This window comes from Rhipicephalus microplus, chromosome 4 (genome assembly GCF_043290135.1).
Source record: "Rhipicephalus microplus isolate Deutch F79 chromosome 4, USDA_Rmic, whole genome shotgun sequence".
Lineage (NCBI taxonomy): Eukaryota > Metazoa > Arthropoda > Arachnida > Ixodida > Ixodidae > Rhipicephalus > Rhipicephalus microplus.
In genome coordinates this window covers 3,265,982-3,280,342 of record NC_134703.1, presented here as the reverse complement: position 1 = coordinate 3,280,342, position 14,361 = coordinate 3,265,982, and the positions used below count along the sequence as shown (strand labels likewise).

At 43.6% G+C, this 14,361-nt stretch overlaps 1 protein-coding gene across 1 annotated transcript in view; it reads left to right on the top strand.

Annotated features, from left to right (window-relative positions):
• The window catches only part of LOC119171895 (MKI67 FHA domain-interacting nucleolar phosphoprotein-like), a 44,823-nt gene extending 32,848 nt beyond the window's left edge, over nucleotides 1-11,975 (top strand). The window contains exons 5-6 of the mRNA XM_037422770.2: nucleotides 2,202-2,513; nucleotides 11,781-11,975. Of these exons, the coding sequence (XP_037278667.2) occupies nucleotides 2,202-2,513; nucleotides 11,781-11,891 (423 nt within the window). The 3' untranslated portion in view covers nucleotides 11,892-11,975. The remainder of the gene's footprint in view (nucleotides 1-2,201; nucleotides 2,514-11,780) is intronic.
• The last annotated feature ends 2,386 nt before the right edge of the window (nucleotides 11,976-14,361 follow it).

Sequence of the window (14,361 nt, the reverse complement as noted above, 5' to 3'; positions counted from 1 at the left end):
AAACGTTTCTGTTATTGAACAGAACATTTTTTTTAGCTACAGTTTGGTACCAAGGAATGTAAATAAGGCATTAGTATCTAGCGCAAAAATGTTTTTACACTCAGTAAAAGTGGCCCGCTTTCCCACTGTAGCGATAGAGTTAAAGCCTATTTCAAACTGCCATCGACTACCACTTATTTCTGAAAGAAATAAAAAAGAAAAGAGCAGACTGACAGCAGATAACCGAAGCGAAATGGTGCTTTTAGAACACTGTAGGCCTTGCCGAACGGCGCTGCTGCTGATGCTCACGATGGCAATGGAGGTGTGGCAGCTTGGGCTAGTTGGTATGGCATTACGATAGTTATAGCGTGTGAACAAAACGACGACACAGAGGCAAGAAGGACACGAAAGACACGAGCGCTAACAATGACTCGGGTACGCTCATCTGTGTGCTTGTACAGCGTCGCTGTGTACCTGAAGAGGGGAACACAATCGCACTCAGTGCAGTGCCGAGCAATAAAACCATCTTTCCCGTTTCTAACATTGTTAGCGTGTTCTCTCAGCCGATCGTTCAGACACCTTTCGGTCGTTCCGACATAAGCATAGCGCTCGTGTCTTTTGTGTCCTTCTTGTCTCTGTGCCGTCGTTTTGTTCTGGCGCCATAACTATCGTCAGGCAATGGAGGCTTTTGACTTCAGCTGCCCATTGTTACTTCTTTTCTTGTAAGATGCAACTTCGTTGTATTGAGCTCTGAGTGTATGTAGAGATAAGCCGTTTGTGAAGTGGTATCTTTCATACTTCAGAGCTCCATGCCATGTTATGTTGCTCCACACAAACATCCCGGAAACTGAAGCCATGGCTTCCTTCTGGATGTTATACATCCTGTCATGATGTTGACAGCTAAACCACAGCCCATGACGATCATTTGGCCTTAGAGACTCCTTCTATATGACTTTTGGCGAAGAATTTTCTATGTGCCACCTTTTACGAGATCAGCTGAGGTTTCTCCTACTGTCTTTAATATGTAACCATAAAACTGTGCCCTAAAGGTCTTTCTTCCCCCTCTCCCGAGCCTCGTTTTTCGCTTGCTCATATACAGCAGAAAACCTCTTGTCAACATTGTCCTTCAGTGCCATCTAGAGTAACTACATTAACCACAGAGCGGTTTAAAAAGAACTGCCCTGTCATCGTGTGATGTCTTACGTTGGCATCCTACAGGTTGCTTGTTTGATACACATGTTGAACAGGCTGCATGTTTGGAACTCCAGCGGGCACTTTGTTTCGAACGCTAGTATTGCCGAAGAGCTAATTCATTTAACTGAGCTAGCAAAACATCAGGGTCAGGAGTTACATCTATGGAAGAAAGAAGTGGAGGTTAGACGCCAATGCCAGTAGTGAAGCACTGACGTACTGCGCTCAGTGCAGTAAGCTGTAGAAAAACAGTGTAAAACAAATCGCAAGCAAATCAGAAAATCACATGAAAAGGACTAAAATTTGTTTGAAATGCCACATAATCATTCAAGAGCAGGGAAGCAGCAGATGAACACAAGAGTGCAAAAGGACAGGAAAGATTAGATAACCAGTACAGAAACCCATTTTAATTTTTCCTGTCTATCGGATAGGTTGCCGATTTGGACACCTCTTAATGCAAGAACAGCCCATTAAGAGCTGCGCACTAAAAACGGCACTTCAACTGCTTCTGAGAGTAAAACATACTGTGGAGCGTTACAGAACCCAACCTGTCATTTTGGCTTCTCCGCCAGCAACTGTCCCCACCGCACTCAGTAAATTTTTGCACTTAGTTTAATCAATCGGGCCTTCTCTCCCACTGCTCTCCTTCCTTCAAGTCACCACCACCCTAGTGCTACAAACATATATGTCAAAGTGAGCTGCGCCCATTAGTAAAAGAGCAGCTGTGCTCAATCTACCTGGAAGGGGCCTCTTGCCGAATTTTTGGAATTGGGGAAGAAAATGGGGAGGTGAAGAAAATGCACAGTTCTAACAGTTTAGGCAGAAGTGTGTGTGTGTGACACACCAAGACGAAATATTTCTACAATCCGCTGTGCATCGCTACGTGTGTAGTGCTGGCGCTTGTTTTAATTCCGTATATTTCTCTGCTGTGTTGGCTTAGGACTTATAACAATAAGGGATGAAAAATGCATTAAAAAAAACCATTAACAGCTACGCATGTGTTGACAGCATCTGCTCATTGTTATGCACAGGTTCCCGCAGAGCTCTTAGAGCCACTGGATTCCAAGGACACGAGCAGAGCTAGCGCAGCCGATGACTCTGGTTTGCCTTCCTTTGTGCTCGACTCGAGTGATGACAGCATAGATTTCAAGACACCACCTGGCACAAAGAAGAGACGCAAGGTAAAACCTGTAGAGCCGGCCGCAGCCCTTGTGGATGTGACGCCTGGCCGGCGTACTACGTCACCGTCGCCGAAGAAGTCTGTCAAGCTGCTCGCCTCGCCAACCCCAAAGACACGCCGTCGGGGTCCAGTTGTGTCCACACCTCGTAATGCCACACCCAAAGTGAGTGGGACTATATTATCGCAATTAATTTATTTCAGCAAAGGGACACTTCCAATTACATTAGTGGATGCACTAGGTAGACCTCATATTCAGGCTGTATGAAGCTCATCAGCAGAAAGAAGAAAAAAAAAAAAGAGGAGAAGTTTCACTCCGCTGGGGGCCTACATACAGCCTCATGAAGCCAACAGATAACCATGTGAAACAGTGAAGCAACACGCATTAAACATGGAGGAAGATGACTGTTTTTATTATTTGAAAATGTGTCAGCCAAACGTGCACTGCCCAGATAATGTGTACATACCTACAAATTTACTGTAAAATATAAGGTTTCTACATTAAAGCTCGTTTATGATGGCCGTGTAAGCATATTGGAATAATATTGTTACGTTTACCGTAGGCACCGCGGCACCAGAGGCTTTTCTCACGAGGAAAAGCTTCTCTTCAACTCTAACCTCCCTGTTCCCCGTTACACAGATTCTCATACCCAAATCACGCATGCATTTGTTCGTGTGTGACTTAAAGCAACACTGATTTTACATCAGCACGAGTACACCCATAATTGAATACATTTTAAAGCTTGATATTTAAGCCCATCATATTTAGACTTATCCATCACACTGACACTTATGTACTTGCTCAACCGATGGGATGGCAGCTGCAGTTTTGGCTGCCATTACTTGTGCAATTGTGGCGGAGATCATTAATCTTCAAGTATATTACAGTGGAAGGCTTGTTGATGGCATAAACATTGGTGTACTTTGAATAAGCAACCAGTTCATGTATTGAAACTTGATTTCATGTGCATAATGGAACATATTTTTCATCTGCCAAGCTGCTGAGGGCACAATGTATGCACTATACATCCCATGTATTTTACTGGTTGTTTACAACCCCTTTTCTCTGAAACTACTCTTATCTAAAGCATTCAAGTACGTTTTATTCTATTTGTTGGCATGTCCTTGCAGTGGAACTAGAATTTCATTTCAAGTGTTGACATTTGTGCAATTTTTTTCGGTCAGGCAAGTAATTTTTGTCATTATAATAACTGCAAAAAAAAAAGAAAACTATTCCTCATACGTACACTATTCTAGTTCAGTAGCTTTGTATTGATGTTTGTCATATTCTGGTTAAAAATAAGCACTCTGTTTTTTTCCAGTTGTTTTGATAATGGGGCAAACGTAACACTAAATTGATTTCGAGATATTGAGAGTTAAGAAGTTAAAGGAGCACTCACATCAAATTTCAAGATCGAGATGTGCCCATCATTCGATCACTTGGTATGCATAGCATACCTGCCAAGTCTTCCGGATAGGCCTGGAGACTCCCGGATTTTCACCGTTTTTTCTGGTTGTACGGTTGTCATCAAAATCTCCCGGAAATCAAAATTTATCTGCGTGATCTGGCCGCATTGACAAAAAAGCAGCTCAATCCAACTCAGGTTTTTCGAATCGACCCCATTTTATTATAAATGAGTATACGAGGCGTTCATGTAATCGTACGGTATAATCTCAATTATGCGAAACCGTGGCAGATACGAATTCTTGAAATTCACCAGCCAAATTTTACTATGTTCATTGGGCCTCAATTCGAATGTTTCGAACTCATTTCCTAATCTTGGCGGGTGATACGAAATTTAGTACGGAAACCATCGAACGAAGGCCGAGAGCAGCTTACTCGGAGCTTCGAAAGTACGCGTGCGACCGGCGCACGCACTGTCTTCTACAGTGCTTGGGATTGTCGTTGCCACAACTGCTGTGGACGAAACCACGGTCGCTCTTGACACGATCATGTATGGCCACAGCGTAACTGACAGAACCCCGTAAGTGCGCACTCAACCAGTCAAAGCAACGCTGCTTTCTGCAAACTCTGCGGACAAAACTGCGGCAGATGCTATCGTAGATGGCATAAAATGACTTAGTTTTGAAGGCGCATGCGCAGCCAAGCGCTTGGGTATTGTAAAATTAACTACTGTTCGCCGCAACCGCCGTGCACAATACCGCGGTCGCGGCGACGCGATAGCAATGTACGAGCTCCGAGGGCACGCAGCGGTAGGTTAAAGGCACTAAATACATAAGAAATAAAAAAGCTACAGTTTTGCCGCAAGCGGAAGCAATAAATGCTACAGCAACAACTTGTAATGTAACGCTCAGAACGGCAAGCAGATTGAAACGTGCAGCGCGCTGCTCCCACACAAATGACGCATGAAAACGATACTCGCAGGACGAGAGCATCGTAACTAACAACGTTTACTGCTCGACACGTAACGCGCTGTTTAGGCAAAAACGATGTATGATACGTAATCACGGGTACAAATGAGTACAAACTAACAAGTGTCCCAGTTGTTATACCTCGCTGTGTATGAAAAGCACGCTATTTTCGCAAAAAGGGCCTGTGCAAAAACCAAAGTGGCTTTTGTGGGCCCGGCAACTAACTTTTCCGTTTCAGTGAAAGTTTAAGGCATACGATTCCCCCACCAAAGGATAAGCCCGTGCGCACAGGCATCCATCTATGGGGCAAAGTACACGTGAGAGATAAGCACGCAACGGTGCATCGCGACGAGCTCGGCACCGGGCGCGGGCGGCTTTTTTTCTTTGAGTGTTCATATATATAGATACGTATACATATCCTGTGAAGGACGGTGGCGGTGGCGATGGCAAAGAAAACAGTGGACTGTCCATATAATTTCTATCGCAATAAAAAGGGGCCAGACGCGTTTTGGTGTTCCTGTCAAAAGAATGTAGTAGTGAGCAAAGCTTTGTGGCAACCAGCTGCGCCATCCCGTCCATTCACGTGTGTCCGAGGAAGACACACGCGAGTTGTTTTGAGTGAAATAGATTCTGCTGGTTGTGTTGATTCTTTGAGACTCTCACCTTAGTGAAAACGTCTACCTTTGTGTGTTCGGCCACTCCTAACCACTATAAGACCGCAACGCTGATGTTGGCGTTTGCGATTGAGACTCCCCTCCCACTGCCTTTTGTTTTTCCTGATGTTTTTTGTTTGTATGTATGTCCTCTTTTTTTGTGCGGCATGCACCCCCCCTCCCCCCCTCATTGCGGAAATCTCCCGGATTCAGAATCCTTGAACTTGGCAGGTATGGCATAAGTCTTCTTGGTCTTCTTGGCCAAATTTTAATGGCATCTATCGCGTGGAATTTATTGTAAAATAGATGTCAAACAAGTAGAAAAGCTAAGGAGAAAAAAGGGAAAATAGACTGCCCTGCGACATCGACACTAGTGCCGTGTGTTCGGTGTGATACACTCCACAAATACCATCCTGAGTGACAATGCTCTAGTAGCGCTGACAAGTACCATCCGGGTGTTCTTATCGTGGCGTCAAAGTGCAGAAACGCACTCGCTCGTCGTGTCTGATTTTCGACGCACCGGTTTGAATGATCTTGTGAAATTATCAAGATAAAAACCACCTTTAAAAGAGCGGCAAAAGAAAAAAGCATGATTGTCGGTCAGCAAGTCGGGGAATCATTGTGAGTTGCAGGTGAGTTGCAGTCGTCTAGTTCGAAGCATGGAAATTTCATATCACATATGTGTTACACATGAACACGACCGCAAGCTATCTAAAGTGGAACAGATATCATTGCTAACAAGTAACACGCAGGTGTCGTTGAATTTTAGTTCATCAGTAGACTTGCATCCACGTAAAAGTGGTAATACCGTGTTAACCGCGAGAGGCTGGATAGGTGGTGCCATCTGGAAGTGCAAATAAGAACCTGGCAAGCAGGAAACGTATTCCATTTCTCCGCTAATGCTCATTCATGATAGCTATAGTGCAGTGACCCCTCTGCGTATACCTGAATGCTTTGCACGTCAAAACACATTTATATAGCTAACTGAGACACACGAGCGAACATGGCTGAAGCGTGCATCCTCGAGCACCTCTGCAGTGCTGCTTGGAACTGGGTCTATTTCGGAGTCACTGTTGTGCAAAAGGTCGATCGAAGCAAAAATAATTTGCAACGTCGCGAATCGCGGAGATTCTAAGCTCCAGACTATTATATTGAACCCGAGTCGACACTTTTGAACTGCGATGACAGCAATGCAGGTGACAAGGCATGACTGAATGTGTCCGCTTAGCAGACGAAATGTTTGCGGAGCAGCTGAGCCTGATCTCACTCTTTTCTGTGAAGAAGTGGTAAGCTGTGGCGTGATCTGGAGGTGACCACGAAGTAGCGCCACTGCTGGTGCTCCTAGCACTAGAAATGGCGGGATTGCCGGCCGTTTTGAATAGTCCTAGATACCAGTGATATAAATCAATAAAAGTGATAGTTATTCATCCCTCAGTTGCATTTTACATCGCGAATCGCTGCTACGAGGCCTATAGCTACTCGCTGATGCAAAAATCTTGGCATGAGTAAATTTGATGTCAGTGCTTCTTTAAAGAAAGTTTGTTTCATGTTTTGTTCAAAAATAATGTGTACTGAACAATTTCATTAATAGCAACGTGCGACATAGTAAGCACAGGAATCAGCTTATTACTTGTTATCTTGGTTTCTGGGCTTGTTTTTTCATATCTCCTTTCTCTCTAATAGGCGTATACTGTCGATGGCTGTTGACCTCATCCAGCCACATAGTAACAGTATTGAGCCTCGCTCCTATGCCAAATGCAATGGTTATCCGACTGCGCCAGTCATGCCAATAGTGCAAAAATGTTACCGTAAAAACCAGAATATAAGTCGGACCGTAACATAGGTCGACCCACCAAACATTGAATCTCCGAAAAAGATTTTTTTGAAAATCGCAAAGTATTGCGGCGCACCCTTTCGTTGGTAAATGCACGGCACAACTAGCTGCACTGTGGGGCCACATTTTTTTTCATTTAGACACTAATCTTATGTAGTTAAATGGCCACTCACCAGGCCCCATAACAAATTTTAGTTAAACTGAGGAAGTTATGTGCCCGATGAGGAGCATTATGCCACAAAATTTTTTCATTCAGTTAATTACGAACTGATAAAATTGTTTGTTTGTTTTTTTCAAGCAGCGCAAAACGAGGATAAGAGGAAGCGAGCTCAAACCTTTGCCACTTCCCCGCGTAGGCCTCATAAGTCCAATTTCTTCCCTGCCCCCTCCGGCAGCCGACCAAAAAGTCACGTGCTCATGACGGGCCCGAACAAGCCCAACCCCCAAGCATGCAAGCAGCATTGTTTTACAGCGTTTTTTTATAGTCTAGTCAACTGCCTGTTCCTGCGGGACGGTTTGGAAACGCTGTCTTAGACACTGTAGAATAGATAAACATAATAAGTGCTCGAACGCGCAGCACCATTAATTTCTTTTCCAGGACAGGCACCAACTGCGGGGACACAAACGCATGCGGACGCATCTCGTTCCAATTCACAGGCGGGGGAATGGAAAAGACGCTCACATTTCCTTATTTCGTCTCATTATTTATCTCAAGTTTTATTCATCTATTCAAGCAACAGATTACATAAACCACACATGTCGTGTTAAATCATTTTTGCCATGTCACGCGCTACTGTTGTCAACAACAGAACGCAGTTTTCTACGTAGAGGACCAATGTCACAGCACTGCCGTGTACGTAAGGAAATTCATATGTGTTTGTCATCACGGTCATGCTCTCCATTATCTCGGCGCGCGCCCGGAAAAGGAAGAGAGAGCAGCATTCATATTGAAATTTGACCCATTTTCACAGCGCATAGCGTTGCAAATTTTGGCAGATGTGATCGGGAATGCCCCATCTATGCACTGTGCTTGTTAGCTCAAAATTTTCGAACCTGGTGAGTGGCCCTGTGAAAAGGCCACAAAGTGTTGTCACCCAGACTCGTCCGAACTTGAGTCCGGCAATGCCTGTTTTTCACTAGTAGCGTCACAGAGTGCATTGTCCTCCGTTCCATCCAATGCATTACTGATGCAGCATTTGGGGAAAGACTGAAGTACGCCACCTCAGCGCAACGCCATTCCGCTTCGTAAATCAGCGCACCCACAATGGCGATACCTTTAATTGCACCCTCGTGAGCACTGAGTCGCGCTCTATCTCGAGAGCTTTCACGCAGATGCACTCGGCTGTCACCGGGAAGCGACCTTGCCCGCAGCTCCTGGACGAATTCAATGAGTAGTGTTTCTAGTTTGGGGTGCACTGCAGTTTGTCCACGAATCGATGTTTCTTTTTTTTTTTTTTTTTTAGTGCAGGTTGTGATGTGCTGCTTTTGGCTCCTCCAGTATCGCACGCTTTTCTCCTATGCACCGAATTCTCATTGTGCTGCCAGGTTGCCTTGTGCTTTGGCATACTCGATAACTTTTTTTTTAAAACCTATCGTAAATTGCTGTCGACTACCACTCATTTCTGAAAGAAATAGAAAAAAAAAGAAAACAGTGGACTGACAGCAGATAACTGAGGCAAAATGGCGTAGAACACTGTAGGCCTTGCCTAGCCTTGCCCAACGGCGCCGCTGCTGATGCTCACACCGGCGATGGAGGCTTTCGACTTCAGATGCCCAGTGTTGCGAGACTTCCACATTTTTCCTGCCAATGACTGGTATATAAGACGAAGGTCGGCTTTTCAGTGCGCTTTTTTTTTTTAGAAAAAAAAGTTCATCTTTATTTTGGTTTTCACAGTAGGTTAGACTAGTCGCATAAGTCCTCAGCACTTGCTGAACCCTAAAATGTCTTTCCCGGGCCCAGTCTTAGACCCCTGTTACGGCAAATCCAATCCGAGTAGTGGGGATTGTAAGAACAAAGGGGGGTTCGGTTGTTCACACCGTGCCTTCCCTCCCTACCCCTAGGACCCCCAGGAAAGAAGGGAGAAAAAGAACCGCCGACACTCCTTCCACCTCACTGGTCGTTGCCTGTCATCTGGTATATGTTTGTGGAAAGCCATATTTTTCGCTCAACCATGCAAGTTGCACTAGGACTAGCCCACACCTAGTCGCTCCTTGATGGCATGTTAGGTGAAAAGTTTGTGAACACAAGGTGTCACTAAAGCCAATGTTTCGACAAGTGAACTATTCTTCTTTATACTTGGCAACGTTTACAGAACCAAGTTAATACTTAGATTGATCACCAGCCTTGGCTTTGTACTAGTTCATTTCATACCACCTTTATTTTTTACAATACTTTTTCTGAATATTTGGAAAAATTGGAAGTGCTCAACCCAAATGACCTTAGCAGTGAAACGACTATGCCACTCAGTGCTTACGCCTCTAAAAATGATTGAATACGATGGAACTGATCCGTAGTGAGTTGTGGTGAGTGACTGAATTCGCTATCTGCACAGGAATTTTCAAACAGTATGTACTCATGCACCACAAGTTTTCTTCGCCTTCTTTCTTTAATTGCTTTAGTGCTGGTTTTCTGGATAGGACTTTTCTTTCTTTTTGTAATGATCTTATGACGCCTTTCATTCATAGATAGAAACTGTATGTGCAAGCTTGCCTTGTCACAAAGTTTACACTTCAACACTTATCTTGTGTATATAACATTGCAGCGAAACCAGACTGTGACACTATTTCGTGCTAAGAGCTTGATTAATAGCCGCCGTCTAGGTGTTGGCCTTGTCTTTTTGTTTACATTGCAGCAGTATGGCCAGTACACATAAATAAGAATATTCATGGAAAATTTGGCCGTGTACTGCTCCAAATGATCCTAAGCTCGATTTTGTCGGCTCCAAACCTGCTGAAAAACACATTTCCTTCTGCTTTCAATCCGCTCCAAAACCGAGATTTTCCTGCTCCAAAAATTGCTCCGCATCCTAAACTGGCTAAACAATCACTGCAATGGCCTTGAGAATGTTTTCTCGAGCCACGCAGGCCTTTTTCGTTGTTAAGGCAGTTTCAGCCATGGCAGGTCAAAGAGCTTCCATTCCAAAAAACACAACACGTTGTATTCTCTACGAGTGGCACGGTTTCTCCACATTCTCTGCAGACACTGTTACTGGTAATCGCAGTTTAGCCATTGTCATTACAGGTAACATTTTGTCCTTGCAGCAATGCATAATGAGCATAAAGTTTGCTTGCCGAAGTGCTTGTACAAGTGCACCTGGTCTTGCTTCTGTTGGTAGTTGAAGTGCGTTGATTTCCAATTAGTATATTGTGCTTTCTAAACGGTTTCTTTCACCCCCCAACCCGAGAATACGTTTGGCGCTGCTGCAAAACCAACAAAGGCGCCACCAAACTTGACATAAATGCAGAGAACCACGTCTCTGTGCGAGTCTTGTACACGCAAGCCAGGTCGGCTCGACAAATGTTAAAAAAAACTGCACCATGTGCTTTTAAATAACCGGAATACTTTAACACCTGCTAAGCTACCAGTTTTCATTTTTGAAAAATTTATGTGAGAAAGCTCAAGTTATGCACAGTCTGATAAGAAGGGGCATGACTGTTCATCAGTTGTTCCCAAAAGGGATCACTAAAGGTCCACATAAATGTGCAGGGTGCTGGATATTGTTAATAAAGGCCTTAATATTCTGAACAAGCAAAAAACAAAATTACGATTTTTTTCAAAACATTTTTATGCTACCCTGTGTCAATAAATCGAGTAGTAAGATGTCTTTTAACAAAAAACTTCCATTGCCCCCCCCCCCCCCCCAAAAAAAAGGGGGGGTGGGGGTAATTGCTATTGCCATAGCAGCCGCCATAGCCGCATGCCGCCAGTGTTAAATAATATTCCAGCCGCCGCGTTGAGGAGCAGCCACAGCTTTGCAGTCACCTTAGCAACTGCCGCAATTTTTTTTCACTGTGGTTTGGGGACAGTGGTCTTGAATTTGAACTTTATTCAGACAGTCATTGTCTAAATTCAGGGTGCTAAAGGCATACAGAAACTGCCTTCAACACATTCAGGGTGTCAAGCTTCGTGTGTATGCCTGATCTGTCCTTCGCCATTTCTTGGTTGCGTCTTCTGCAGCTAAGAACACTAGACACTAGATCCAATCGCTGCCGGCATTGGGATTCTCGTGCTGTAGCACAACAAGCTGAGGATCAACCTGCTTCACTATGCCAAGCTTTGCGCAACTTAGTGCAAACTTTCTGCATTCTTTATATTCTAAGATTGGTAGGGCCTGCACCTATGATCATCACACCTATTTGCCCATTAATGTTTCAATCAAAAAGGACCTTGAAGAGAATGCAATGTTTTCACTGGCCTTGTATTCTAGTGTTAAAATTGTCTAATTCTTCGGGCTAGTAAGTGAAAGTTGAAGCTCCTGTTATTTACTTTATGTATGTCTTGAAGATATTACCTGTGATGTTGATGGTACTACTGTCAATAGACATGCTTCTAAGTCTTGCTTTGCTTGCGCAGGCTGGATCAAAGAAGGCTCCCACACCGAAGGCCACGCCACTCTCAAAAGGTCTCGAAAAGAAGACGCCAATCTCAAAAAGAAAACACAAAGCCACGCCAACCAAGACGTGAACACTTTTTTTTCTAGGAAATGTGTGTAAAATTAAGACAGCAAGTAAATGAATTGAAAAAAAAGTGTGATGCAACACCTTTTAACCCTGGTTATGCCTCATTCATTGCCCTCATAGAGATGTGATGCTTGGATGCAATACAGGTAATCCTAGAAAATTGCAAGTTTAGCAAAGAATGGCATTTTTCTCTGTGCAAGCTAAGCAAGCTATTCTCATTTAAGGGCTGCAGTTTTTATGGTCCGTCTAAAGTCAGACAAAATATCTTTGCCATGCTCTCTGCAAGTGTTATAAATTAAAATTTCTGTTTTGAAAAAAGTACTACACTGTAGCATAATCTGGTCCTGTTCACATCGCCTCCTCCATCACTCACCTGGCTTCATTTCTCGTTAGACACTTAAACCATGGCACATGGAAAGGAACATCTGTGTGCGTAAATTCAAACTACTATCTTAGAGTGCCTACGGCAAGGACTGCTACAAAGTGCCCGCTGCGCTGTAATTTTTCCTTTTGTGATTTGCCGATGTACCTATATGCATCTGTACAGCTGCCCACCTTGTTGATGGTGCTGATAATGATGGCTAATAATGCCAGAGCCAGGCCTCTAAATCACGAAGTGATTGTACAATTCACACGTTCTGGCTCCTGACGAAATTCTTCGAATCCGCTATACAATATTACATGCGGCATTGATAGAAGTGCCGCTCTAAACTGCTGCAAAATAGAAATGCTGCTCCAAATTGCAATCTTTGTTAGTAACTGTTCCGAAAGTCCTGCGAAATGGTGTTCGGGGAACGAAATACAGCGAAGTTAAACCATGTGACCACCCAGCGACCCTAACTGAAAACAAAAACAAGTAGTATACCTTCACTTCACTATTGTTAATCAAGCTTATTCATTATTACTCACAAGTCCGTATACTATTGCTGTATATTTTGTAATTACCCCATCCATGTAGCCATAGGAGGTCCCCCTTTCAGTTTCTCTGAAACTTTGGGACCTCCTGCTGTAATAACGCTAACCATGTACTCAACTGAACTATTTAATAAACTTGACTTAGTATACAGCTTGTATAGTAGCTGTACACTAGAAAATTGGCAATGCTACACGTACTGGCATTTTCTATATATACAGTTCAAACTGCTTGTAATGAACCTCCATATAACGAATTCCTCGATATAACGAAGTTTTCAGTTCCCCGTCATCGCTCTATGGAAGCGCATGTATTTGCAACTTATATGTAACAAAGTAACTGTGGGAGACAAAATTGATATAACGAATTTTACCACAGACAATCTAGGAATTTCGCTCCGAATTTTGGCTTTTTGGTACGAGCGTGCATCTTCTGCGGCTGCTCCGCTGTCGACGAAGCTACAGCGTACTAGAAAGGGGCAGTGGAATGAACGAGGCGGCCCCGCCGTATCTTGGTTGATTCTCCAGCGGGTGACAGTAGTGGCGGCGCTGGCGTTGCAAGGTACTGAAAATCTCGGGAGCGTCTGCATTGGGAGCGCCCACAAGTAGCCCGCGAAAGCGTGTATTTGCTTGTTTTTAGCGCGTTCGATGCATTTCAGAGCCTTTATCAGTGTATGCACACCTGCTAACGCAATGGAGCACGAGCAAATATGCAGACACGCCAAAGTTCTGTCGAGGCATTCACTATTTCAAAAGCCTGCCGACAAAACAAAAAAAAAAAACTTGTAGTACAATCAGAATTTGCACAGATTCGCGTAGCTTTTCTCTCAAGCAGCACTTTGAGCTGCGATACATCATAAGTGGCTACTGTCGAACTACAAAGAGGGGAGTATCAAAACCGCGAATAAATCATGCGCTCGTTTTGTGTGCAGTTTCTATATCGAGAGCACTGTACTTCATATAAGTCCACATGCACTCGATTGTTTTACGAGAAACCCGATTATAAGTAATGTCGTCAGAACATTTATATCGGTGAGGACTTAGTTTTATCATGTTAGTTTTGCGGAAGATAATAATTAATGCTTTCTGAAAGGCTTTCTTGTTTTAACCGCGTGCTCTCGTGCTCACTTTGCTTCTTTTATGCAAGCTCCAGGAGGCCGAGCCAGAGAGCCGAGCTGAAAGAACGCCTGTACCTTCTAGTCGAGAACTCCATGCGAAGGGGGTTATCTTATATAAACATAATAAAGAGTGCCAGTTGTATAGTATACATAGCCAGTCTGTTACTCTGCACAAATTCACTGTAACCAGTTCTAATTTTGCATTGAAAGCTTAAATTGTGCTGCTTTCCTAATATTATATTCGCATAACGCCCTTGCAAGCGAGAAAATTTATTACGATGTTTAGTATTACAGGTGTAGTTCTTTTATTAAGTGTCAAATGTGTAGGCAGGCGTTGGTGCATTTTGTTTTGAAAAATATAACTTGTACATGTATACAGTAAACACACACACACAAACATATATATGTATATATATATAAAGTGTTTTACGCCGTGCATTTTCT